At 47.6% G+C, this 26,045-nt stretch overlaps 5 protein-coding genes across 5 annotated transcripts; 3 read left to right on the forward strand and 2 right to left on the reverse strand.

Annotated features, from left to right (window-relative positions):
* Window positions 1–7,541: 7,541 nt before the first annotated feature.
* On the reverse strand, window positions 7,542–8,224 carry LOC127783735 (Bowman-Birk type bran trypsin inhibitor-like). Its single transcript, XM_052310913.1, has one exon. It carries the CDS (start codon window positions 8,218–8,220, stop codon window positions 7,648–7,650), a length of 573 nt encoding a protein of 190 aa, XP_052166873.1. The 5' UTR covers window positions 8,221–8,224; the 3' UTR covers window positions 7,542–7,647.
* Window positions 8,225–9,653: 1,429 nt separating this feature from the next.
* Window positions 9,654–10,537, reverse strand: LOC127783745 (Bowman-Birk type bran trypsin inhibitor-like). Its single transcript, XM_052310919.1, has one exon. The coding sequence runs from the start codon at window positions 10,486–10,488 to the stop codon at window positions 9,931–9,933; it is 558 nt and encodes a 185-aa protein (XP_052166879.1). The 5' UTR covers window positions 10,489–10,537; the 3' UTR covers window positions 9,654–9,930.
* A 2,393-nt stretch (window positions 10,538–12,930) lies between these two features.
* Window positions 12,931–14,638, forward strand: LOC127782719 (E3 ubiquitin-protein ligase SINA-like 2). The gene is given in 5 exon segments (XM_052309991.1): window positions 12,931–12,990; window positions 13,187–13,312; window positions 13,632–14,055; window positions 14,058–14,161; window positions 14,609–14,638. Coding segments are annotated over 5 exon segments (744 nt in total).
* A 780-nt stretch (window positions 14,639–15,418) lies between these two features.
* LOC127760499 (E3 ubiquitin-protein ligase SINA-like 2) lies at window positions 15,419–16,760 on the forward strand. The gene is made up of 2 exons (XM_052284768.1): window positions 15,419–15,555; window positions 15,694–16,760. The coding sequence occupies exons 1-2, from the start codon at window positions 15,493–15,495 to the stop codon at window positions 16,585–16,587; spliced, it is 957 nt and encodes a 318-aa protein (XP_052140728.1). The 5' UTR covers window positions 15,419–15,492; the 3' UTR covers window positions 16,588–16,760.
* Window positions 16,761–23,518: 6,758 nt separating this feature from the next.
* LOC127759953 (E3 ubiquitin-protein ligase SINA-like 11) lies at window positions 23,519–24,855 on the forward strand. The gene is made up of 2 exons (XM_052284164.1): window positions 23,519–23,781; window positions 23,867–24,855. Exons 1-2 carry the CDS (start codon window positions 23,668–23,670, stop codon window positions 24,665–24,667), a joined length of 915 nt encoding a protein of 304 aa, XP_052140124.1. The 5' UTR covers window positions 23,519–23,667; the 3' UTR covers window positions 24,668–24,855.
* Window positions 24,856–26,045: the final 1,190 nt, after the last annotated feature.

A 26,045-nucleotide genomic window follows, 5' to 3' on the forward strand; every position in this document is an offset into this window, starting at 1 on the left:
ATGGGCCAGCTTTTCCGAATCTTCTTTAATTTGTGGGACCAGAACTGCACGACTTTGCTCCTCTGAGTCATCCAAAGCAACCAAGTCATCCAAGCAAGCAAGTCTACCTCGAGAGCGTCTAAACTCTGAGTCTCCGAGTACGTGGATTCACACTTAGGGCGTGTTTAGTTTGCGAAAAGAAAATTTTTGGGTGTCACGTTGAACGTTTGACTGGATATCGGAAGACGGTTTTGGACACAAATGAAAAAAAAAACTAATTTCATAACTCGCCTAGAAACCACGAGACGAATTTATTAAGCATAATTAATCAATCATTAACACACGTAGGTTACCGTATCACTTATGGCCAATAATGGACTAATCAGGCTCAAAAGATTTATCTCGCGGTTTTCATGCAAACTATGCAATTAGTTTTTTATCTATATTTTATGCTCCATACATATATCTAAACATTCAATATAATATTTTTGGAAAAAAAATTCGGAACTAAACAAAGCCTTACTCACGCGCGCTGACGCTTTCCAGATTAGAAAAAAATATGCTACTCCAGCTTCCGATAGTTCGAGCTAGGCATACAGTTCTACTTGTGGGTTGAGCCGAAGAGAGGTAGGCCGAGCAGAGGGAGGTATCAGATTGGGCTAGGACTGGAGCTGGAAAAGAAGGAATGAGAGTGTTCGGTCCAAAACTGTAAAGCTCCGCTTTTCGTGAGACGTTAAAAACTAGTTTGAGAAAATCCTAATTGAGAAAATTTTCGTTCTTTGTGTGCAAGTCTAAGTCGTGCCATGGATCTCAATTCAATCTCTCGTTGTTCCCTCTCGTCGCCATCAAAATCGCCCACCTCAAGATTCCAATTCCGATTCAAGTCTCCGAAATTCAATCGCCTCCTTTGAATCCTCGCCAAATACCTGTCCCGATTCCAAAATGTCCGAGTCCACCTTGAATCCATTCCTTGGCTCCTCCGTATTTCGCTGAGTTCAAATATGCAATTTGAATTCGAAACTCGATTCAAATCCAAGCTCCAATTCAATTTCTCTATTGAAGTTTGTTTTGCCTCCCTTGGATTTTTGTGGGCTAATTTCCTCTTCCCGGCCCATCTCTCCCTCTCGGGCCGCCTCTCTCTCGCGCATAGCCGACCGGCAAGGACGCCGCTCCCACGCGCCTCGCCTGCCCGCCGCCCAAAACAGAAGGGACAAGTCTCCTTTCCATCGTCCTCCCTTCCTTTTCCCCTCCCGGGCAATGGCGCCCTGTCTTCACCCCTTGGCCGCTTGCGCTCGGAGGCAGAGCCGCTGACGCCGCCTCTACTCCTTGCTGCCCCACCTTAACCACGCCGAGCCACGCCAGCCCGCGCTCGCGGTTCGATTTCCATCGTCCGATCCACCGCCTCCATCGTCCCTCGCATCCACGCCGTTGCTCGTTCTCGCGCCGCCCGTGAACGCCAGCTGCTGCCTTGACCGCCCCAAGGTCGGTTTGAACCGACCGCCCGTGCTCAGTCCCTTCCTCTCAAAGTTCCCCGCCGCCTATAAAACCCACGCCTCCACTCTCAATTTCTTGCCTCTCCGCCGCCGCACCACCACAAAGTCGCATCGCCGTCGCGCGGCCAACTGTCACACCCTAAAAATCCTAAATATATAAATTGTTGTTTAATTGGAATTATTAGAAATGATTTTTAAAGTCTAGAAGAGAAGATCTAATTTTAAATAATAAATTCCAATATAAAAGTGGGCCAGATAAATATTTATTAAATACTTTATTGATTCTATATTTCCTAGATTTTTCTGGGATTTACTTGAGCCAAGGAAGTATTTTTAATAAATGGAATTGCACTTCATGAATAATTTAAATTGGAAAAGGTTTTAAAAGTTCTCTTTTGGCTTTGGGCCGAAAGTCGGCCCAAATCTCCCTCTCTCTCTCTCCCCGGCCCAGTCAGCCCGCAGCCGAGCCGCCGCTCGCGCGCGCGCTCCCGCTCGCTGACAGGTGGGGCCCACCTGTCGGATCCGTCGTCTTCGTCGCGCCGTCGCCCGGCCGAAACCCTAGCCGAGCCGCGCCGCCGTCTCCTTCCAAATTCGCTCGCGCCTTTCCTTCTCCGGTGAAATCAATTGAGGGGAAAGGATCTCAGGGATCTCCTCTACCTTTTTCCTTTTGGAATCGATCGCCAATTCGGTTTGGAAATCCGTGGATTCGAGTTCGATTCGGATCGATCTCTCTCCTCCGAACCCTAAACCTTCCATCGCGTCGCCGGTCGCCGTGGGCCTTCGCCGCCGCCTCCTAGCCCCTATATAAGGACCCCCAAGCCCGCCGCTACCTATCGCCACCCTCGCCTTCGTCCGCCGCCGCCCGTAGCGCCCTAGCCCCGTGCAGCCGTGCGCCGCCGTCGCCGCCGCAGCTCTAGTCGTGCGCTGCCGTCGCTCCGGTTGTCGTCGTCGCTCGGGAAAGCCGCCGTCGCGATCGTCAAGCCGTCGCCCATCCCGTCTGCCCCTCCGTCGTCGCCGAAGACCGCCGGAACACCGTCGCCGTCGTCAAGACGAAGGTCGCCGCCGCTTCTTCCTCGTCGCCGACGTCGTCCGGTCATCGTCCGCCGTCGTTTTGGTCACCGGTGAGTTCGCCGCGATGCCCGCAACCCGTAGGTGCCATCCGTTTGTGCCGCCGCACAGTTGTTCGCCGGCGAGCACGCGAGGCCGAGCCGCCGCCGGTGGTGACGTCACCGCTGACGTCATCGTCGTCGTTTCCCGTGAGCCGCGGTAGACCCGATCGATCTCGGCCGTTTGTTTTGGTTGGATAGATCTCGGCCGTCCGTTCCCGTGAACCGTCGCCGTGCGCCCGGTCCACCGCGAACCCTAGCCGCTGACGCAATAAATCCTCTTTTCCTTTTTCAAAAATAATTCATTATTGCGTCATAATTCAATTAAAACCCATATAAGTGTTTTAATCTGATTTAATCTTTAAAAATTCATAACTAATTCATCTTAGCTCGGATTTAGTTGGTTCAAGTCTCTAAATTTTTCTAAAATTGAGATCTACATGTTAAAAATATCTACATGTACTGTTCATGCTTGTTTATGTGATGTTTTGGTGATTTTGCTCTTTTCTCTTTAGATTCCGACGTTTCCGGAGAGTCTGAGTTTGCAGGAGAAGATTTTGAAGAGTTCCAAGGCCAGCAAGGCAAGTCACACAGATCCCAAACACAATTCCTTTGAGCATGTTGATCCTATATTAAAATTCTCTATTTATTTCAACTGTGCATTTATTTTGGAATGTCACCGGGTGGTGTGAACCTATTCCTTTGTTATGACCAATTTGCATTGCTTACTCTATTCTTTGATACCTTGGGTGATAATTTGACTAGTTGAGCTTTATATATTGGTTCAGCTAGATGTTATACATAATTGCTTAACCATGCTTAGAAACATTAGCACACTATTGGGATAACTAATGTTTCACTATTACTTAATGATGGATATTTAATGATAGCTCATGATGGTTAATCATGATTGGTTAATTAATTAATTTGCCAACTAAAACCTGATAATGGTGGGTTGTGAGCACATGGTTTTGATGGTCGTGTTCATGACAATTAAGGACCGGTTCACGAGTTTCGGTTGTGAAACATTAACCATGCCAACCACAAGCCAGCGTGGGCAACGGCTTTACCTTTTGTATAGCATGGTTCATTGCGGGGCACCAGACTGAGAAGTGGCGGAGATAAGCCCACGGGGGTCGCTGGGGAGTCCATGCCTTGTTTATAAGGGGGTGATTATGATCCAGGAATGGTGCGCTGTGGTGGATTGTGTTGTGCGAGGGGTACTGTCACAGCTCCTTTCCGAGGTACCGTGGTGGTATTGAGGCGCATGGTGACATATTGTGGGGCTGTGTCTTGTGGGTACAGTGGTACACCTCTGGCCAGAGTAAAACTATTCGAATAGCCGTGCCCGCGGTTATGGGCGGGTCTAACAATGTCTTTCGTGATTAGTTTCACACTTCTCACCATAATAAAAGATGCTATAACTAGTAATAATTTGATTAGCTCCTGGTTTGGAATGGTATATTCCTGGTTTGGAGATAGAACTGTGCAGCCGGGATGGTTGTTCAGAATGGATGGGCCTATGCAACAGGGTATATTGTATAGTGACATTGGCCAGTGTCTAGAGTAAGTTCGTGTCTTGTAGGTAAAGTGTACCCCTCTGCAGAGGTTAACTAACTGTTCGAACAGCAGTGCCCATGGTCATGAGTGGATGTGAGGTGGTTCCCGTTGCGTAGAATTGTTTGCCAGTGCTTTGTGAAAAGTTGTTGTGGTGTGGGAATCGTAACCAGAATCAGCCTATGTGGCAGATGGATGACCTGAGTGGTCAGAAACAAATCTGTGTGATTCGGGATGTCTGCGGGCATCATAGACTAGGCTTCCCGAGTGGAAGCGGATTGTTGTGTTGCTGGGCAGCTAGACTCTGGGAGTCCGAGAAATTGAAAAAGGCTCTGGGAGCCGATTAATCAAGTGAAATGGCTCTGGGAGCCGAGAAGTAATGATCTGACCCGGGAGGTCGGTACATTACCAATTGAGTTGTTGAAAAGCATCTCTTAAGTCGATTTGAGACGCAAGTCTCTTTTCGGCCCAAACTTAACAAGAAGTAAATCACTTAGTGATTTTAAAATGATTTCAAAACAAAGGATTTGCAAAACAACCTTGCCTCTCTTCCAAGCTTGCATTAAACACCTAAATTCCCGTGACTTGCTGAGTACGAAAGTACTCACCGTTGCTCTATATAAATATATATATAGTTCCTCCGCCCTGAAGTTGAAGATGAAGTAAAGTGAAGATTAGGGTTTCATCCTGGTTCCTAGCCATCGCCTGTGGTGTTGGGTGTTAGTCCGTTGGTTCCGCTGCTGCTGTTGTTGTTGGTGTTTCCTCGTTCGTGTCGTCGGTTGCATTCTCGGGCTGTTCTGAGCTGCAACCTAAGTTAAGGTAAATAAGTCCTCTATTTATTTTAAGGATTGCAATGATTCATATTTGTCACTGTGGGTACCAGCGCTATGTCCTGGGACTGGTACTGAGATCGCGGTTTTGTAGGAAGCGGTTTGCGCCGTTTTTCCTACGACACGCTCCTGTCAGGTGCTGTTGTACGGCGGTGCCGGATTAGGGTGTGACAAAAACCAAGGAAGCATTCGGTAAAAAACCAAGGGAATAAAATGTATAGGAAAAAAGTTTTTACCCCGTTGCAACACGCGGATATTTATTTTAGTTACACATAAATTTGGATAAGGGTGATTATTATTTTTTAAGAAGTTACCGGAAAGTATTAAATTTCCTAATGTAAAACTTGATAGATGCACGAGTTTTCAATTGAAGGACATACGCTAGGCAGTGAGGAGATAAAATTGGTTGCCCCGTTATGACTGACTTGACGAGTATGGTCCTTCCCGCCGGCCCTATGTTCTTGCCCCTCCAACCCACCATGCGCTTAGGCCCTGTTTAGATTCCAATTTTTTCTTCAAACTTTCAACTTTTTCGTCAAATCGAACTTTCCTACATACACAAACTTTCAACTTTTCCATCACATATTTCCAATTTGAGGTAACTCACGTTGCTGTAGCAAAGCTATTCCGTTGTCCCAGTATTCCGTTGAGGAGTACCTGAGAAGTGGAGGTTGACAACAGGGCCACTAGCCAGTCTCTCCACCTTTGAGGTAACTCACGTTGCTGCAGCAAAGCTATCAGGTAGTCCCAACGTACAGAGTCAAGAGCTTTCGTTATGTCAAGTTTGAAGAGAAGCATCGAACGCCTCAAGTGGTGGTATCTCCTGACCATGTTTCTCACATAGAGGAAGTTGTCGTGGATATTTCTTCCTTTGATGAAGGCGCTTTGGTTGACGGAGATTAAAGATTGCATGTGTGGTCTCAGCCGCAACGCTAGAAGTTTGGAGAGGATCTTGGCAATGCTGTGTATTAGGCTGATCGGCCTGTAGTCCGCCACCTTATTCGCGCCTTCTTTCTTTGGGATTAGGACTATATTTGCCAAGTTCACGATACTCAAGTTGGAGCACCTTAGGTTGTAGATGCACACCTTAGGTTGTAGGCATAGTTGAAGACCATGCTAACATCGGCCTTAATGATGTCCCAACAAGCTTTGAAGAAGTTCCCAGTAAAATCGTCAGGGCCTGATGCTTTGTCGGCTGGCGTCTCTTTAATTGCCCATGGATTTCTTGCTCTGTGAAAGGCTCCCCGAGGACGCAGAGATCAATCGGGGGGATGTCCAGGGTTTCTCAATTTAGTTCATTTGGCCTCGGTCCCGCGCGTCCCATTAGCTGCGTGAAATGGTCAAAGATGATTGCTTTTCAATCTTTATTCTGAATTTTTTTGTGATCGATTCCAATGGGATGCCCAAGTATCTCATAGGTAGGGCACCCACTTGACAAGTGAATAAATCGCTGTACATTTTCTGTTTCTCATGATTCATGCTAATGCAATAGACTTCATTTTTATAAAAATTAATCTTCAGCCTAGCCATTTGTTCAAAGACATATAGGATGAATGCCAGGTTCCTTGTATATTCTGGGATATATTTTAGTAAAAAGTTTGTATCATCGGCATACTGTAATACTGATATATATACGATTCATTTCATACCCTAGTAATTCCAATAACCCATTTTGTTCAACCCTTTTCACTGACATTGTTAGTGCTTCAGCAGCTAGATCAAACATTACAGGAGACAAAAGATCTCCTTCCTTTTTGAGTGTCAACTGTCAAAGTATGTTCCTAAACAACAACACTCCTCTCCCCTAGTTTCATAGTCCAGTCAATCAATTTGTCCGGAAAGCCTTTGGCTTAACTATTTTTATGTATGAATGACTAATTAACTTTATCGTATGTCTTTTCAAAGTCCATCCTAAAAGGTATTTCAGATCATGTGTTTGTATGGTGTATTGTGTTCAGAATTTCATGAAGTATTACAACCCCTTTCATGGTATATCTAAATACCTTTAGGAAAGCATGCAGTTTGGTTCTCGTCTATATCAGATAGCTCACTAGTTTTGATACAGTAATATTTTATTTAACGAACCAGTACTTGGGAGGTGCCAATTTCATTATTTTTCACATCAACATTATTCTTCAGTAGGCACGCCGGAAAAGCCGATTTTGCACGTGCATGCTGGTTCACCAGCACTACTCACGCGTGTAAAGAATCCTCTTTGCAGTGAGCGCCCTGTGCTTGCTTCAAGTTTATTACGAGTAGTAGGTCCCTCTCCGTGTATATATTACCATGGTAATCTTGATATCTATGCTTATGGCTGCTTTTGCTTAATTTGCCAGCCTCTGCACGATGTGGTTTGTGTCAACCAGTCAAGCAAGCCAGCCGCGAAATTACCCGTGGGCAGATCGATCGATCGGCGTGCCTTGCTAGCAAGCTAAGCAGAGCACACGCAGAGAGGTGAACGCTCAGCAAGCTAAAGCTTAGCAGAGCACGCTCTGAATGGAGCTATATAGGCTAGCAACTCTGAATGCTCGAGCGAGAGAGCGAACGAGCTAGAGATCAGCGGCTAGCTAGCCAGAGCAACCGCGTTTTATTTTATTGAAGGATAGATTGATGTACTACAAGCTAATAAGCGATCGACGTACAAGCACTCTGAATTCGATCGCACCCGTAGCCGTAGGTTAATTATTTGTGCTCGTCGGGTGTGCACCTGGGACCTGGCTCGCCTTTGAACCGATCATGGCAGACGTAGCGAGGAGGCTCCGACGACGACGACGACGACTCCACTGGCTGGCAATCCTTGCACGCGGCGGCGCACGACTCCACCTCGTCGGCGCAGCTGCAGATCGGGATATACGACCTGCTGCAGATGGCCTTGTCGCAGCAATCTCCCCACGGCCTCGGCGTGCAGAAGGGGCCCGGGTCGGCGCCCCAGTAGACGTCGCCGCAGATGAGCCGGCCCGGCGACGCCTCCTGGTCCTGACACACCTCGCACTGGGCGGCGCACTGGCTGGGCTCCAGCTCGTCGTTGCAACGCCAGAACGGCGGGAAGATCCTCGCCGGCTGCTCCTCGATGTCGTCGCAGCACTTCCAAGGCCTCTTCTCCGTCGGCATCTTCGGCGACTTTGCTCCGTCGCTGGGGAGGCGTATGGTGTCGGTGTCGTCGTTCGCCGTGCCATGGGCAGCGACGGCGACGGTGAGGCCGCCGAGGAGGAAGAAGAAAAGGATGGAAGAAGTAGCCATAGTGTCGCTCTTCATCTTCTCGTCGGTGCGTGGGTTAATTGGTGTTGGGGATGTGCAGCGTTATTTATGGACCAAAAACTATGCTAAAGCTAATACTCCAATCACAAAGCAGCTGGCTTTAATTTACAAAAGAAGATTAGCTAGCCTACTAGAAAAATAAATTACAACAAAATTTGGTGGAATTTAAACATATTTCACAAAAATTGGAACTTGTCCTAGATAATACAAATGAGAATTGCCAAACAATTAGAAAATAAACAAAAATAAAAATTGAACAAATTTTATAGAATTTAAAATGTAAAATAAAAGGAAATTAAAACATGAACAAATATTTGCATCGGGACGATCAATTTGGTTAATACGGCCCGTGTAAGCAACGAGCTTTAGGTGGTGTTTGAATCTCCTAGAGATAAAGATAAAAATTAAGTGTTTCACGCAAAAAGAGGGGTAATAACGTGTGATTAATTGAGTTTTAATTATTACAAACTTGGAAAATGGATTAATCTAATAATTTTAGAACAACTTTTATATAGAAAGTTTTCGCACGAAATACACCGTTTAGCAGTTTCACTTTTATCCAAAAATTTATCCACTTTTTTCAGTGGATTCGAATGGGACCTTAAAGTCCATGAGTAACTAAACTTCCCGGAATAAGTTTACCTTAGTTCCCTCGAGTTGTCGCCGAGTCTAAAATTTGTCTTAAACAAAAATACCATTTATGGTCCACCCCAACTCATAACATCGTGTTAACTTTGGTCCTTCGATAGTATAGTGACCAGTTTTGGCTAGCGTGTCGAGTGGAACCCATGTGTCAGCGGTCAACTCCCTCTCCATCTCTGCCACTCTTTCCCACGGCCTGGAACAGCATGTCACGGGCACAGTCATGGGACGCAACCACGGTTGGGTCGCAGGAAGTTGGCGGCATCATGCTGCTGCACTGTACGAATTTTCACTCGATAAAAGTGAGGGACATATGTGAACTTCTTCCAAGCTTCCCTGAACTGGCCCACACACCTTGCCCAGTTGCCCTCGGCCCATCCAGATCTGCGTGTGCGCAGCCCAGTTCGGTTGGGTTGACTGATGCGGCTATGGTTTTGACCTTCCTGGCTTGGACGGAGGTGCCGTCCGGTCTATCTCAACCATCATATTCATACGTAGTATGTTCTAGATGAACTCCACCTGTCAAATTTCAGGATTTCTTTTAAGATAATAAGGAATTTTGTTAGTCAATAAAAACATCCGGACTCTGTCCTGACTAGGGATGCATGCAACCAAAAAAAATACAGGATAGATGGGGATTAATTTGTGAAACGATCTGGTGAAAAAAATGGTTGTTCTCTCACTGTTTATCAAGCTTCAATTCTACATTCATTGTTCATAATATTGATGCGCGTGAAACATGAACAAGCTTCCGCATGCTTTTATACTGAGTAGCTAGAGATCGCTCATTATTCAACTTATTTACGATGACCGTGGCAACATTTATTCATTTATTTTGCTCTTGGTCACTGGCTAGACCATCGTTCACACGAGACAACACACAAACACGTAATTAATAAGCTAAGCGAGTTGCAGCACAAGCACTCTCAAGCTATAGCAGAGCTCTGAATATGGAGCTAGCTAGCAACACTGAATGATCGAACGAACGATCAGCTAGCTGCTAGCTAGGGCGAGTTTTATTGACGGACACAGATCGATCGATCGATCATACATATCGATCTGCAGCTAGTTCTCGCACGAGTGTTTGCACTTGGGCCCTGGCTGGCCGGTGAACTGGTCCTGGCAGACGTAGCGAGGAGGCTTCGACGACTTCACCCGCTTGCAATCCTTGCACGCGGCGGCGCACTTCTTCACCTTGTCGTTGCAGCGGCAGATCGGCGGGATCGACCTGGTGCAGGTGGTGTTGGTGCAGCAATCTCCCCACGGCCGCGGCGTGCAGAAGGGACCCGGGTCGGCGCCCCAGTAGACGTCGCTGCAGATGAGCGGGCCCGGGAATGGCCCCGGCGCCTCCTGGCACACCTCGCACTGTGCCACGCACTTGCTGGGCTCCAGCTCGTCGTTGCAGCGCCACTGCGGCGGGTTGGTCTTCGTCGGCAGCCGCTCGATGTTGTCGCAGCACTTCCACGGCTTCTTCTTCGTCGGCGCCTGCTGTGCTGATCCTCCGTCGGTCGGGAGGCGTATGGTGTTGGTGGTGGTGTCGTCGTCCGCCGTGCCGAGGGCGGCGGCGGTGAGGCCGGCGAGGAGGAGGAAGAGAAGGGTGGAAGTAGTCATGGCGGTCTTCATCTTCTTCGAGTAGTAGCTTAGTTGGTCTCGAACTCTCGATGATATGTGGTGTTATTTATGGAGACCAAATAAGATAAGCTAACCCCATCACCTAACTGACTTTAATTGTGTGGATAAGAGCACGTGGCAGCACGTTCTCGTAGAGAGAGGAATTAACAAGCAACTTAACACTCCTAGCTACTATTCCTTATTATTCCTTTGGTCCATGGAAAAATGATAATGCATATCTTGTGGTATGAAAGATGGAGATTATATGAGGAGGATGGCTCAACCTCAACGTCAGAATATATCAACAAGATGTGCATGCAATGCACAAGATCGACATAGTTTTGTTTCTTTCTGACCCGTTTCTTCGTTCGGACTATAGGTGTACAAGACAGGGACATGCGTGATTGTATGGTTCCCATTTCCATCACATGATCACGACCGTTCATACGATGCAATATATCCACGCACCTAATTAATCTAGATCGTGACTACACGTACGGTTAGCCGCGTGGCAAGTCGCTGATGAATGGGCAGCTAGCCAAGCAAGCAGAGTCAGAGAGCAGGTATTGAATTGAACAAATGAATTCCAATACATACATCATTTTCCATCGATGAGACTAAATAAAGCACTCTTACAAAATAAACTAAAGAGGATCTTTTCGGAGACATCCGATAAAAAAAATAAACTAGAGAGAGTGAAGCTAGGTTTATGCATACATATCTCTACCAAACAGCCATTACATATTGATGTAGTCCTGTTCTTTTCTCCAACAAGAGTTGGATGAAGATTAAGATTTTCGTGGCACGCTTTTCAAATTACTAAACAATGTGTTTCGTGCGAAAACTTTTTATATGAAAGTTACTCTAAAATATCATATTAATCTAATTTTCAAGTTTGTAATAATTGAAACTCAATCAATCATACGTTAATACCACCTCATTTTGCGTAAAAAACTTAATCTTTATCTTTATCTTCATTTTCATAAGAAAAGAACCCCACCGTCAGTACAGCCCAGCGCAAAATCCATGGGCTCATACCGTCAGTACAGCCCAGCACACGCTAGATCGCTACCAGTGCTAAGCGATCCTCCTGTTGGGCCACGTACAACCGTCAGATCGATAGGAGTAGTAAACAAGGAAGGGTCCAGATCGCACCGAAACGAGAGGCGGAGTGATGTTTTTACCCAAAAAAACCCTTGGATTAACACATTTTACCCCGCAAAATCATCAATCACCGCCTCCTTCCTCCTCCGTCGTCGTCGGCGACGACTCGTCGTTGTCGTCGCCACCGCCGTCCTCCCCCATCGTGCTCTGCTCGGATCGACTGGGGAGGGGGTCTGCCGCCGCCGGCATTCTGGGAGCAGGAAATTTTCTCAACGAGGGTTCATGACCGCAGCAGCTAGCTAGCCTCGTCGCTCATCCACAAGACTAGGAAACCAGAGGGCCTCAAGGTGGCGGTAGTGGCGACTAATCCCCACCCCACAGCGCCTAGGGTTTTGATGTACGGCCACACCCAACCTCGATTGGGAAACCTCCTTATTCTATACTCTCCTCCATTAGACTATTGGAGTGATCTCGCGGGGTGCCTTTGCCCGATTTTAGTGTTTAGGGTTTATGCGCCGCGCCGAGCTTTATGCTCGATTGAATTCTAGTTGATTGGTCTCCTTTGTCAAATTAGCTAGCATAGGCGACTCTTAACCCACGATACTATCAAGGCGCACTTGCATTGGGAAGGAATTGAAGGAAAAGGTTATCAAAACAACACAAACATTCTCGTTCTATACATGTGGGGGGAAAAATAGCAGAAGGCGAGTGCAAATTTTATTGTTCGGTGCAAAATATGAAACTGAATTGTACGTGATGTGAATTACATAGTTCCTTCACACATCACATTGGTTCACATCCAAAGAACAGTATCAGTTCTAATATTTTCGGAATGTTGTGGTAAGATTCTATAGTACTTGTGCTAGCCTATAACTTGGAACTATTGGTTTCGAACAGGCTAACTTGGAACTGGAATGGATTTCTCTCTTTTCCTTTACCCATCGTTTTGGATTCCTGGTACCACTTTGTGAAACTATGAATTATAAAAGAGCATATGCATAGTCTCTGTTATTACTTTGTGATAGTATCACAACACACATTGTATCAAGGAATTGGTAGTCATGCAGGAGTAAAATATCTTAAATGACTGCTATCATACTGTAGCTTCTCCTATGTCTTGTTCATGATCTCGGGGGTAGTATGCTAAATTTTACTACCTACGCAAAGTTCTTTTTGTTTAGGGTCTAGATTCAGGGATCATACAAACCAAAATGTACTAATTTTACTTAACAAAAGGGTCAAATTTCTCATGGAAAATATGCTGCACACCATGCTGCTGATAAATCATTTATATTTATCTTTGCTGCGAGCCTGTCTCATCTGCAAGGGTCACTGCACAATGTTCTGTGCATGGCCGCTAGGCAATTGCCACAATCACTTATACAAATGAACTTAGTTAAGGGATTTGTGGTAATTAGCTACCTCAAAGAATTACGTGATCCATTATTGTTAGTAATCCAATCTTATTCTCTGTATATTTACATATTTTTAGGTTCCAGCAATTCTGTATGTGACCTTTTGAAAAGGTTACTGTAATACCCCCTATCTATCAAATTTGTCAGTACAATTTGTGAGACAAATGTGACTAAACTGTTATAATATGTAGGTTGCACTTGCAATGGTGAGCGTGTCAATGGGACATAATGCTGACAAGAAGCAGGTTGTCACAATTGGCATGGACGTCTTGGACTGCCCTGTCTGCTTTGAACCCTTCAAGCCTCCGATTTTCCAGGTACATGAATCGCATATATAAGAGCATCTAGTTTATTTCTAAAGATAACCAGATTGGCAAAATCTGGTCTTGTTTTCCTAGAAAACTTCTGTCCATATGTGAAAGTAGTTATGTGGTAGTGCCTCTGCTACTCTTGCATGAGGACATGTTCTGTTTTTGTTCGACTTAATGTTGTTTCTGTCAAATTAAGTCTAGTCTCTCACGAGTACTTATTAATCGTTGCATGAGGACATGTTCTGTTTTTGTTCGACTTAATGTTGTTTCTGTTGAATTAAGTCTAGTCTCTCACGAGTACTTATTAATCGTTTTGATACCGCAGTGTTCTGTGGGGCATTTCATCTGCTCCTCTTGCTGCAACAAACTGAATAAGTGCCCTGGGTGCTCAAGAACCTCCTTTGAACACTGCTTGGGCATGGAGCGCATTGTCGAATCCGCAGTGGTTCCTTGCACCTACGCCGATCATGGATGCACCAACAAGATCACCTACTTCAACAAGAAAAGCCATGAGCAGGCGTGCTCCTACGAGCCGTGCTTCTGCCCGGACTCTGGCTGCGGCTTCAGCGGGTCAGTGGCGACGCTCTGGAAACATTTCACCACTCAACACAAGTGGCCGTCCACGGAGTTCAAGTACTATACACCGTTCGACCTCAGAGTCAAACCAGGCGCCCACTTCCTCCGAGCTGGCGATGGTCAGCTCTTCGTGATGAACATGGTGTCGGTGGAGCCAGTCGGCCATGGGGTCTCCCTCGTCTGCATCCAGCCGAACACTTCGGAGTCCAGTTTCAGGTGCAATGTTGTCTTCTCCAGCTTCACGGGCCATCACCAGATCTCGACGCTGGAGTCAGTCAGGTGCTCGTCGCTGTCGGACGGGCTTCCAAAGAACTACTTCTGCATCGTGCCCAAGTCTCCTGGTGGTGGCGCTGCCGTCTTGCTCAGAATCACCATCGACACTAGTTGGTGCTCGAAGTCGAGGACGAGCAGGAGGAGGAGGAGGACGATGACGACTATGATGAGGATGACGAGAGCGACGACGAGGATGGGAATTAGGGGGCAATTCTCTGTGGACATGGATAGGAGTACGCAAAATTAGTTTAGCTTAGGACAGGTTCTTTGTATGGATGTCCACATGCCAAAAGCTCATCAAGCAGACTATATTTTTTAGTGCTTCGTAGGAGTATTATTATTCAGTAACTGAGTTTATATCTTCTTTGTTGATACAAGTATGACTTGGAGTATACATGCGTACCGAAAAGTCCTTGATGTGGTGAGTAAACTTCTGTATCGTATACATTGCAGCATTACAAAGACCCACTCATTCCTGCTTAACCAAATCCCCCAACACATGCTTGCCAAAAGCACTAAACGGCTAAACCTAAAGTCCCCCCTAGTTTCCTTCTCAACATATCAAAACCCTCCCAGAGAATTGATAGGTGTATTGTCTAAACTTAGCCTCCCTCACCACTCTTCAAGCAAATTTTGCAATTGGGCAACAATACAACACATGATCAGAAGTTTCAGTAATTTTACACATCAATTTCTTGTTAATTTTGGTAACAAAAGAAATATGCCTTGGACTTTTGAATGGAGGAAGACTCCATCTATCCTCTCTCTCTCTCTCTCTCTAATCAGATTAGAGATACTCTATTGAGGATGAGGGGCATTTTACTATTTGCCACCCATATATCAATGACACGTGGGTCCAATGATAAATAATTAATTGCCACATCCATAAGTGGTTAAATCTGATTTTTTTTTAAAAAAAAGATATGCTAGTTAATTAATATGTATGCATGCACATCTTATGTTATGAAATATCGAAAAAAGTGGTTGCGCGTTCTCCCCAATGTTTCTTCGTAATATCTCGTGTGAGGGCTTGTTTATATCAACTGTCAAACTCCACGTAGTAACTACTCTTGTTTTTCGTTTAAAGGAAGACTTAAATGGCTGAACTCCTTGATACTGGTTGCTGGTTAATTGCAAGTAGTTTGACCACCGTCTTCCACCCAACACATCAGTATATATATTGGGGGAACATGAGCAATTGAGCTAGTACAAGAGAACTTCAGATTTGGAGGCAGTAGTATACGATGGAGATCAGCAGCAGCCTCAACAAGAGGAAATTAGGGGAAGCTCAGCATGATGGAGATCGCGTTGTCATCAAGAAGAGGCAGAGTGTCACCATGGACATGGAGGTCTTGCACTGCCCCGTCTGCTTTCAGATCCTGAGGCCTCCAGTTTTCCAGGTACGTACACTCATTTGACATGATGGAGTACATAGCATTTGGTTGTGCTAATTTAATTTCTATCGAATTCAACATTTTGAATTGAAGTTGGATCTCACATGGATGCATGTCTTTGCATATGCTCTTGTTAATTTCTAGTGTGATCTGGGGCACTTGGTGTGTTCGCCTTGCCGTGACAATCTGCCGGCCGGAGGCAAGTGCCCGTCGCCGTCGTGCTCCGGAACTCCCTCCGTGCGCTGCGTCGCCATGGAGCGCGTCGTCAACTCCGTCGAGGTCGCCTGCGCCTACGCCGAGCACGGCTGCCCCGACAAGATCGCCTACGCCAACATCACGGAGCACGAGAAGACGTGCCCGCACGCGCCGTGCTTCTGCCCGGAGCCCGGCTGCGGCTTCGCCGCCGCGTCCGCGGCGGCGCTCGCGGACCACTTCACCGCGCCTCGTCACAACTGGCCATCGCACAAGCTCAGCTACAGCCAGCTGTTCGAACTCCGCGTCCACCCGGGAAAGAACGTCCTCATCGGAGAAGAAGACGGCGCCCTCTTCCTGCTGAACGTGTCGCCGGCGGCGGAGCACGCCGTCGTCTCTCTCTTCTCCGTGCAGCCGCACCACGGGGCGTCCGGCTTCGGACGCTCGGCGAGCCATTTCGGATGTTCGGTGGAATTCTCATGCTTCCTGGGGCATCTACAGTGTTCGACGCTGGTTACTGTCACGAGCTCGTCGCTCTCTGATGGAATGCCGGAAGAATTGTTCTTCTCGGTGCCCGAGCTGCAGGATTCTGTTGATGGTGATGCCGGTGTCGGTGTGGATATCCGCATCACCATAGATGAAGCAGTGCCGTTGTTTAGCTGTGTCGACGGCATGGAGGACGACGACGACGAGGATTGTGACGATGATGTCGATGCTAACAACGGCGACGATGATGAGAATGACGGGGATACCTCCGATGACGAAGACGAGGATGATGAGGAGGACGGGGATACCTCCGATGACGAAGAGGACGGTGACAGCTGCTGTGACGACGAAGAAGACTGATGCAATGGGCAAATGGTTGTGAAGAATTCTAAAAGAAATCCGACAATGTTTCAAAATCCAAGTAATTTTGGTTGTCTAGTTATATAGCCGGAATCCGTTAGTATAAGAACGGAGGTACTAGTATATTTGGGCAACTTAAATATATGGAGAATATGTAATGCTTTCAGATTTGAGTATGCCGTTCTCTCTACGTGTGGATCAGTTTTAAATATGAATTTTGATGGAGCGATAGATGGCATTATTCACTACTCCCTCCTTCCAAAAATCTAAGTTCTATTTCTTTTTCATCAAGATCAAGAAGCAATTAATTCATTCACCATATGATAAAACCAATGAACATGCAAGCAATAAGTATTAAAATGGCTTTTGGGTTCCTATCAACAATTTAATTTAGTAGATAATGACTACAAATAGGATTTAGACTTTTGAAAAAACTAATGAATGAAATAGGTGACTTTGGAAGGAAGGAATATGTTGCTCATCGCTTTAAGAAATGGAGTACATTTCATTTGAGAGAAAAACGCACACGATAGTCGAAGGATTAGAATCTATTCTCCCTTAATAAGCTCAAAAAAAAATTCCATTCTCCCTCTCTGACGAGGACACGTTTCTGTTCATCTTCATTGCTATTTTTGTCGTGCTCTCTCTCGTTAAAGGAACTAAACTAAATTTTCTTGTTTTGAGCCGCACGGCATGGAATCCGGCTTCAGATGCTCAGTAGAATTCTTTTTGCTTCGAGGGGCATTGCGAGGCTTCGACGCTGGAAGCTGTCAAAATCTCGTCGCTCTCTGACGGGCTGCCGAAAGATCGTTTCTTTTCGGTGCCCAAGCAGCAGGATGGGGACGCCGGTGTCGTGCTCGGCATCACCATTGATGATGTCGAAGACGTAGAGGACGAGGACTCCGACGAGGAATGTGAATGACGGATCCAGTAATTCATCGTGATAATGGTTACGCTGCGTTCATATATTTGCTTGGTTGCGCAAGAAATTAAGTATACTTAGGTTTTATTTCAGCTTAAGATTATTATAATCTACATTATTAAACTAGATTACTATAAACTGAATTATAATAAGCCGATATAGAATAAGCTGTGAGCTGTTTGTTTCCCTAGATTATAAGTTGTTTGTTACTCTTTTCATTCCAAATTGATCTATATATAATTTTTTTGAGGTTATTTAAATGGACATTGATGCATGTATCCATGCACACAAGCATTTATAACCCACATGCAATATCTTGATTTGCTATTGGTTAGGAAATAGTGAGGATGGTGCATGCATTGAGTTTGTTACTAGAGTAAATATAGTATGAGAGAGTTATTAGCTTTTCTTGGTCTTGGTGTACCTATGAAATATGTAGATCAATATAGAATGGATGGAGTAGATTGTAATAATCTATCCTAATAAGTTATCTGTTTGTTTTATCTTATTCCTGATAATCCATATTATAATAATCATAAGCTGAATCAAACAGGGCCTTAGTAGTCCATCTACTTTTGGTAGTTATATTTTATCTTGACACATAGACTAAGGATAAGTAATTCTACTTACCATCTATTTAAACATACTACTAGTCATTCCTCGTAAATAAGCAATTCATTAATATTTACATTTCTCGATGCCTATGTAGCCAATCTCGTATGGAAGAATAGAAAGTCATGCATTAAATCCGAGAAAGTCATTAAGATGATAGGTTGTTGAATTAAAATATGCCTATCAAAAATAAATTTTTAAATTTGGAAATATGACTATCAAAAGTAGATGAAGGGAGTAGTATTTTGCAGTACATTTGTCTTCCTTCTTTTTTTAATTACTCATTTTAGGTTGCGTTCCTTGTAGCGCCCGTTCCGTCTTGGCGCCTAGCGGGAAAACTAGCTCTTAAAAATCCTATTTGCGAAATCCGTTTCTTTGCTTGTTGTCTAGTGCCCGTGCCATCTCAGGTCTCAAATCCCCGATCCATCGTCGAGTTCAATCCCGAATCCAAATCCTTCCCAAATCAAATCCCTCCGCAAAAGTCTATTTTGCCTCCCTAGGGTTCGATGGGCCGAATCCCTCTCGGCCCATCTCCCCCTCCCTCCCCGGCTCGCTCTCTCTCTCTCTCTCTCTCTCCCTCTCCCCCGCTCTGCCCGAGCGCTGCTCGCGCGAGCGCGCGAGCTGCGCCGAGCCCTCCCTCCTGCCCCGCTGCCATTCCCGCCGACGCCGCCAAATCGTCGCCGTGCGCCGTTGCTTCCCGCGCGCGCGCGCCGTGGTGGCCGATCGCCTGGTCGCCGCCGCCGTCAGCCTCTGCCGCGCCTGCCGCCCGTGTCGCCGCTCCGCTCCAAGCCGCCTCCGCCGTCATCGCCGTCGTCATCGACTCGGCCCCGCCACTCCCCGCGCGTGCCTCCAAAGGACAGAGGCAGAGCCCCCCCCCCCCCCCCCCCCCCCCGCCGCGTCGCCCCCGCTCCCTCCTCCTTTTCCCGAAGAGGCAAGGGACAAGCTCCCTTTCCCCCTTCCTTTTTCTTCCTTTCTCTTCCTCCGCCGGCGTCATTCCCCTCCTCCCTGTCGCCGATTTGGCCGCTAGCCGGAGCGCCAGCTCGCTGGCTTGACCGTCCAATGTCGGTTCCCCTCCCCCAAACCGACATCGCCACCCTATAAACCCAGGCGCCCTCCCTCCTTTTTTTCCTCCCAATCTTCCCCGTTTTCCGCCCGCGCCATTGCCGTCCCTCTCGCCGACCGCCGCCGACGCGTGTGCCGGAGGAGCCGGCACGAGCAAGGACGCGGAAGGGGACTCCGGGCGCGCCCTCTTCTTCCTCTTCCCCGGCCCGAGGCCGGAGAGATCGCTCCCGTGCCGTCGGCCTCTCGTCACCGCGCCCTTCCCCGCACGGTAGTGTCGCCCTCCGTTCTCCCTCCTCGTTCCATCTCCTCCCCTTAGACTCGGGTAGTAGCACGAGTAGCCTCCCCGTAGCTAGCTGGCGCCGCCCCGACCGTTGCCGCCGCCCGCCGTGTGCTCGCCGCCGTCGCCGCCCGAGCTCGGAAGCGCCGCTCGTCGCCGGCCTCGCTCGGCGTAGCTCCGCCCAATCCGACGCTAGCAACGGATTCCCGTAGCCGCGTAGATGCTCTCACCGCCGGGAATCGACCCCTCGTGACCTCATCGCCGTTTCCCCCTTCTCCTGCCGCCGGTTGCCGCCGCCGCAATCCGCCGCCGTCGAGCATCCCCCGGCGAATCCGAGCCGTTGGCTCGTCTCCTCTCGTCCCGTGCAACCTCCCGGTGTGCTCGCTTTCGCCTGTATCGCCGTGGTTCGCTCCGCCGCTCGCCGCCGCCGCCCGCCGTCCGTTTCGGCCGACGTCGTCGTCTACCTCCCGCCGGCCCGCGTGGCAGCCACGTAGGCGCCACGTCGGCGCCACCTCGGCCGCGACCGGGTCAAGCAGACCCCGGTCCGCCGCTTCCCTCCGCCCCCTCGCGCGCGCGGTCCACCGCGAGCCGTGAGGCTGCGCGTGGGCCCGCCGCACCGCGTCCTCCGCGAACCGCGCGCATGCGCCGCGCCCCCCTCCCCAAACCCTAGCACGCCCGCGTGCACCTCGCTCACGGTGAGCCGAGCCGCCGACAAGCGGGTCCCACTCGGGACCACGCGAGGATGGACCCGGCCCACCGGCTCTCTCTCTCCCCTCCCCGCCCGCGCGCGCCTTAGGCCGCCCTCTTGGGCCGGCCGGCCCATTAAGCTCGGCCGAGCCGCCCCTTTTCTCTCGGGCCGTGCCCTAGCCGCCCGAGGGAAGTCTAATTTCCGTCCCTCTTTCTTTTTCTTTTCTTTTCTTTTTCAAAAAGGGTTTAAATAAATCCTTTTCCTTTAGACAAAAATCCAATAATCTTAGAAATTCAATATCTTCCCAACCGTAAGTCCGTTTGACTCCGTTCAACTTCCAAAATTCCTCAAATCTCGAGATCTATCTAATGGCACGCTTAGAGGTCAATAATAGGGCTTTATTTTCGCCGTTTGTTGAGTTGTCCCGTTTCGCGTGTAGTTTCGGAGCCCGAAGACCCGCAATGCGAGGATTTCGAGGATCAAGCTCAAGATCTCGAGCAAGGCAAGCCACCTTTGAACATCTTGAGCCTATATTTGAACTTAATTAATTTGCTTGCAAAATATTATGCATTGATAGGATTGCACTTAATCTGTTTGCCCCGTCTGCAAGGCAGACCGGTGGGCCTACCCAACTTGTTGCATCTGATCCTTTCACTGTTAATTGTTATACCATGTTCCCTTGTAACCACCTAGTTGCGCCTCGATATTCGTGCACTCTGTGCGAGTATCGACGGTCGCCTTCAAACTTAAAATCTGAGTAAGTTCTTGGGTAAAACTTGGGTTTTTACAAAAGATTTGGAAAACCCGACACCTGGGTCGGTGCTTGCGAACTAAACTAATTTCCAAAACCGCGGACCGGGGAACGTACCGGGAGTACGGTTTCCCGCTCTTGCACTTAAGGACCGTTTCCTTGGAATTTCATCCGAACATAAGACAAGTACGACCACATGGGTGGAATGGGACACCCCTGGCTGAGTAATTAGCTAATCGGGGGAGCCTTGATGCCAAGAGACATGTGGATTCGCCGGGGTGGTGTCGGGGAGGACCACTGGGCTTCCTGGCACAGTATGGTCTGGGACCTAATCTGGTGTTGGTCTGGGACCCCTCTCGTTGGCATATGGTGAACCTGTGTCGGCTTTCGAAATGCCTTGTCATGAAAGCCTTAAGGTCTCTAGTCGTGGCCGTTCTGCACGGGCTGGATGATCCGGGTTAGTAATGTCGTGTGGGTAAAGTGTACCCCCTCTGCAGAGGTTATTAAACTGTCCGAACAGCCGTGCCCACGGTCATGGGCGGATGTGAGGTGATTCCTAGCGTAGTTTTGTTTGACTACTGCCTTGTGAAATTTTGCTATTGTGAAATGGGTTTGATGTTGGGAAAATCTGCGGCTGATGGGACCAGCCAGGCTCGGGTGGCCGTTTGAAAGCTATTGGCCGGGTGCCAATCTTGATCAATTCAAAAGACTGATACATTGCACAAACTCCGACCGGACGAGACGCACTTTCTCATCCGTGTCGTTTGAGAAGCACTCACTTAGTTGTTTCAGGAAAGAGTTCAAATAAAATCAATTGCAAAAACAACAGCCCTTCTTTGAAGCCTGCATTAAACACTTATTTCCCATGGCTTGCTGAGTACTCTCGTACTCACCCTTGCTCCATATAAATAATTCCCCCCCCAATTGCTGAAGAAGATGAAGCGGATCCCGCTGACGAGGAGTTCCTTCAGGAGCAAGCCGGCTACGATGAGTTTTAGGGTTTCGGCCTAGTTCCCAAGTCGCGCCTGTGATGTGTGGTCCAAGTCTTGGCTTCCGCGTTCCTTTTGTAATGCAGTTGTGAGCTCGGGATCTGTCCGCAGCCCAACATGACTGTACCCCTACTCTATAGTAAAGGGACCTCTGTTGCTGTGATATTCTGTCTTCCTGTTATACCAGCACTGTTTCCTGGGACTGGTATCAATTAACAGGTTAATTTGGAGCGTCACGGGCTAGTTCCGCTCGGGACTAGTTCGGGGCGTGACATTCCTTCTACAAGATTCCTAACCCCTCTTCCTCGTTTTCCGCGCGCGCTTTTCAAACTGTTAAATGGTACGTTTTTTGCGAAAAGTTCCAATACAAAAGTTGCTTTGAAAAATTAAATTAATCCATTTTTTAAAAAAATAGCTACTACTTAATTAATTATGCGCTAATGAACCGTTTCGTTTTCCGTGCGGTGGAGTTGGGTTCCCAACCCTAAGTATCAAACACAGCCTTAGTATGATTTGAACTCAAAATTAAGTTCAAGATTTCTGATGACTCTTCTGTGCTCATCAGTTACGCAGTCACTTTCTGATCGATGGGCCAGTGATTACATCCTACCCCTGTGTTATCCCCAACATTTCTGATTACTCTGGTGAACTGATGATGGTGTCGTATGTGATCTCCAAATAATCGGAGCTCCATAATAATCAGTGCACTAGAAATTACAGTGCATTGTGCCTCTGATTCCAACGAGTTATGGGGAGGGTGTACCATTTCGTTTTGATTAAAAACCGCTACTCACCGGTTTACGGAAACCCGATAAAGCCATATCAACACCGTATGATAAACTACCTAAAAACAATTGGTTTCCACAAACTGATCATCAGCGGTTTTGTTCACCCGTATTTTATGGGTCAATGAAACAAGACACTGAATTTGAACTTTTCATAAGCCAGTCGCACCTGAATACAGAGATAGTACAGGGAAATAATTTTGATATCTCGAGGGGATGTCCTCTCGTATATTCAAAATCCATACAAACGGTTATGAAAATTTTTAGAAAAAAATAACAACTTAACCATCAAGATATAAAAATGATAATTTCATCGTGTGAATAGTACTGTTTACACCGGAAATTGTCTTTTTTTTCTCAATATTTAGGTTAAATTTGACATTGATTTTTGGTGGAGCAATAGATTTCAATATACTTCGCATTGAATTTGAAAGAAAAAAAAAGATAAACAAACGGACATCTCCTCGAGAGATTAAAATCTATTCCTGTAGTGTCGTCCTGTTTCTTTCTTTTTCTTGAGAGCTAGCAGTCCATGCAAGCTGTAAGACAGTGACAGGAACAATTTAGCAATATGAAGGCTATGCTGTTCCACGTTAAAATTGAAAGTTTGAATAAATTAAAACGGTGTGACGGAAAAGTTAAAAGTTTATGTATAGAAAAGTTCGATGTGACGGAAAAGTTGAAAGTTTCAAGAAAAAAAAGTTGGAATCTACTAAACAGCAGCGAATTCATGTTTAGGAAAGATCAGGGGGGTAGGGAAGGATTCAATGCAACCCCTCAATGCCATGCCGTTGGTTCCCTCGTCGCTGAAACGTCCAATCCGTTCAGACCTACTAATAACCCAACCCAAAGCCTGGCACAAGAGTGATGAGATGAGCTACTACTCCACTCCTGGAGTATTTACAGTGGCATGGCACTCTCCATGAGCATCAAGTATAAGCTAGTGGAGTACTACGAGTACTAGATTAGGAAGCAAGAGAGTCGAGAGCGAAGCATGGAGACGACGAGCACTGGATCCAGCAGGCAGAGGAGCTCCGTCGCCACCATCGATCTGGACGCTCTCGACTGCACCATCTGCTACAATCCCCTCCAACCCCCCGTCTTCCAGGTACGCACCTACTCCCAATCCATTTCCGGTTCATCAAAAGATTTGTGTATTTTATGCTCATCGATCGAGCTACTTTCATATGCAGTGTGGAGTTGGGCATGTCATATGTTCGTCCTGCCATGGCAAGCTCCTCGACACAAGCCGCTGCCACATGTGCAGCCGGGACGGCGGCTACCGGCGCTGCGTCGCCGTCGACCACATCCTGTACGCCATCACGGTGCCCTGCCCCAACGCCGCCCACGGCTGCGCCGCCAGGACGCCCTACCACGACAGCCACGGCCACGCCGCCGGGTGCCCCCACGCGCCGTGCTTCTGCCCCGAGCCCGGCTGCGGCTTCGCCGCCGGCGCCACCGCCGCGCTGCTCGCCCACTTCACCGGCACGCACGGCTGGCCGGCCACCGTGATGTGGCGCCGCAGGGCGGCGGTTGGCGTCCCGCTCCAGGAAGGCAAGCGGGTCCTCAGCCTCCTGGACGACGACGGCCGCGGCAGCCACCTGTTCCTGCTCAACGTCGCGCAGGCCGGCGAGGCCGGCCTCGTCGGCACCGTTCTCGCCGTGGAGGCGGCGGCGGCGGCGGCGGCCCACGGGCACGGCGACGCGCCGAGGTTCGAGTGCAAAGTGTCGTTCGACCGCCGTGGCACGGGGTGGCGGCAGTCGTCGACGTTCGGCGTGAGGAGCACGAACCTCTCCGGTGGGTTGCCGGCGGACGGCTTCGCGTTCGTGGCGCCCAATCCGCCTCCCGCCGCCGCCAGCGTCACCATCACCCTCTTCGACATCTCCTCCGGAGAACCTGGCAGTGCTCTCCGTCCAGTCTTACCTCGCTCACGCCGCTCCCGCACTCGCTTGAGCGCGACGACGACGGCGGCGGTGGCGGTGTTTCTCCGGTGACGACATGGGCGGGCTCCAATGGCGGCAGAAGCTCTCAGGGAATGGCATCCACCGAGGATGCAAGCAAAAAACAAGAGATTTTGTGGATATTTCTTTTCCTCCCTTTTGGCTGTGTAATGTAGGAAAAGATAACTTCCCTTTGTTGCACACAATATATATAAACTTCCCTCCTAATTATACACGTCTTTGCTGGAACTATTACTGTGTTTAGATCCAAACTTTTAATTTTTTTCATCACATCAACATGTTATACACACAACTTTCCAGTTACATCGTACCAATTTCAACCTAAACTTTTAATTTTGAAAAGAACTAAACACTGATTATTATACTTCCTCCGTTCCAAATTTAAATTACTTGTTGGTTTAGTGTTGTTCTAAGTCAAACAATTAAAGTAGGTTTGATCATTAATTTTTAGAAACGATAAGTAATTTAAAACGAAGAAAGTATGGCCTGGTTTAGTTCCCAACTTTTTCTTCAAACTTCTAACTTTTTCATCACATCAAAACTTTTCTACACATATAAACTTTCAATTTTTTCGTCACATCGTTTTAATTTCAATTAAACTTTTAATTTTAGCGTAAACTAAACACAACCTATATGAGCTCATCGGTCTTCACTGATATGTGGTGACATATCATTGGACTGTTCAGACCATTTGATATGGATCGGTATTCTAAAGTGGAATAAAGGACTTATAAGAAATGTGTATGATTTTTTTTTCAGAAAACCGTATCCTGTACTCCGAAGTTTAGGAAGGGTATCACGATAATAAGAGGAAAAGAACCGAGTGACTATGTGATTCTGTATTTTCTTCCTTTGCTGGTTGCTGAAGAATTTTTTTTATTTTTAATTTTTTTATTAAAATATTTACAAAAGTAATTTTGTGTTTCAAAATTTTACAAAACTAGTCACCTGCCGCTCTCTGGGAGGGCGATATTTAAAAATCGCATTAAAAATCGCCCTCCCAGAGGGCGATTTTCGTGACGTGGCTGACCACCGTTAGCGCACGCCTAACGGCCGTCTATAGGTGGCCTGCCATTTTGCAGGCGGCCCCCTCGCCGCCCTTACGAAGGGCGGTTTACTACTGTGCGGGGGGCCGCCTGCAAAAAAGCGGCGAGGACCCTGGTTTTTTTTGCAGGCGGCCCCCTTGCCGCCCTTACGGAGGGTGGTTTAGTACTGTGCGGGGGGCCGCCTGCAAAAGGCGGCGAGGACCCTGTTTTTTTTGCAGGCGGCCCCCTTTGCCGCCCTTACGGAGGGTGGTTTGGTACTGTGCTGGGTGCCGCCAGCTTTAAGAGCAGCCCCCAAGTGTTTAGCTCGGTGCATTTAGAAAATTTAGTAAATCATCACTTTTAAAATTGTGAAACAAGAAAAAACA

The sequence above is a fragment of the Oryza glaberrima genome, chromosome 1 (assembly GCF_000147395.1).
Source record: "Oryza glaberrima chromosome 1, OglaRS2, whole genome shotgun sequence".
NCBI lineage: Eukaryota > Viridiplantae > Streptophyta > Magnoliopsida > Poales > Poaceae > Oryza > Oryza glaberrima.

Excerpts from the sequence above, each read along its gene's own strand:
- LOC127783735 (XM_052310913.1), bottom strand. The coding sequence starts at position 8,220 with ATGAAGAGCGACACTATGGCTACTTCTTCCATCCTTTTCTTCTTCCTC.
- LOC127783745 (XM_052310919.1), bottom strand. The coding sequence starts at position 10,488 with ATGAAGACCGCCATGACTACTTCCACCCTTCTCTTCCTCCTCCTCGCC.
- LOC127760499 (XM_052284768.1), top strand. The coding sequence starts at position 15,493 with ATGGACATGGAGGTCTTGCACTGCCCCGTCTGCTTTCAGATCCTGAGG. Across the intron at positions 15,556-15,693 it reads TGAGGCCTCCAGTTTTCCAG|TGTGATCTGGGGCACTTGGT; the intron begins GTACGTACACTC and ends GTTAATTTCTAG.
- LOC127759953 (XM_052284164.1), top strand. The coding sequence starts at position 23,668 with ATGGAGACGACGAGCACTGGATCCAGCAGGCAGAGGAGCTCCGTCGCC. Across the intron at positions 23,782-23,866 it reads TCCAACCCCCCGTCTTCCAG|TGTGGAGTTGGGCATGTCAT; the intron begins GTACGCACCTAC and ends TTTCATATGCAG.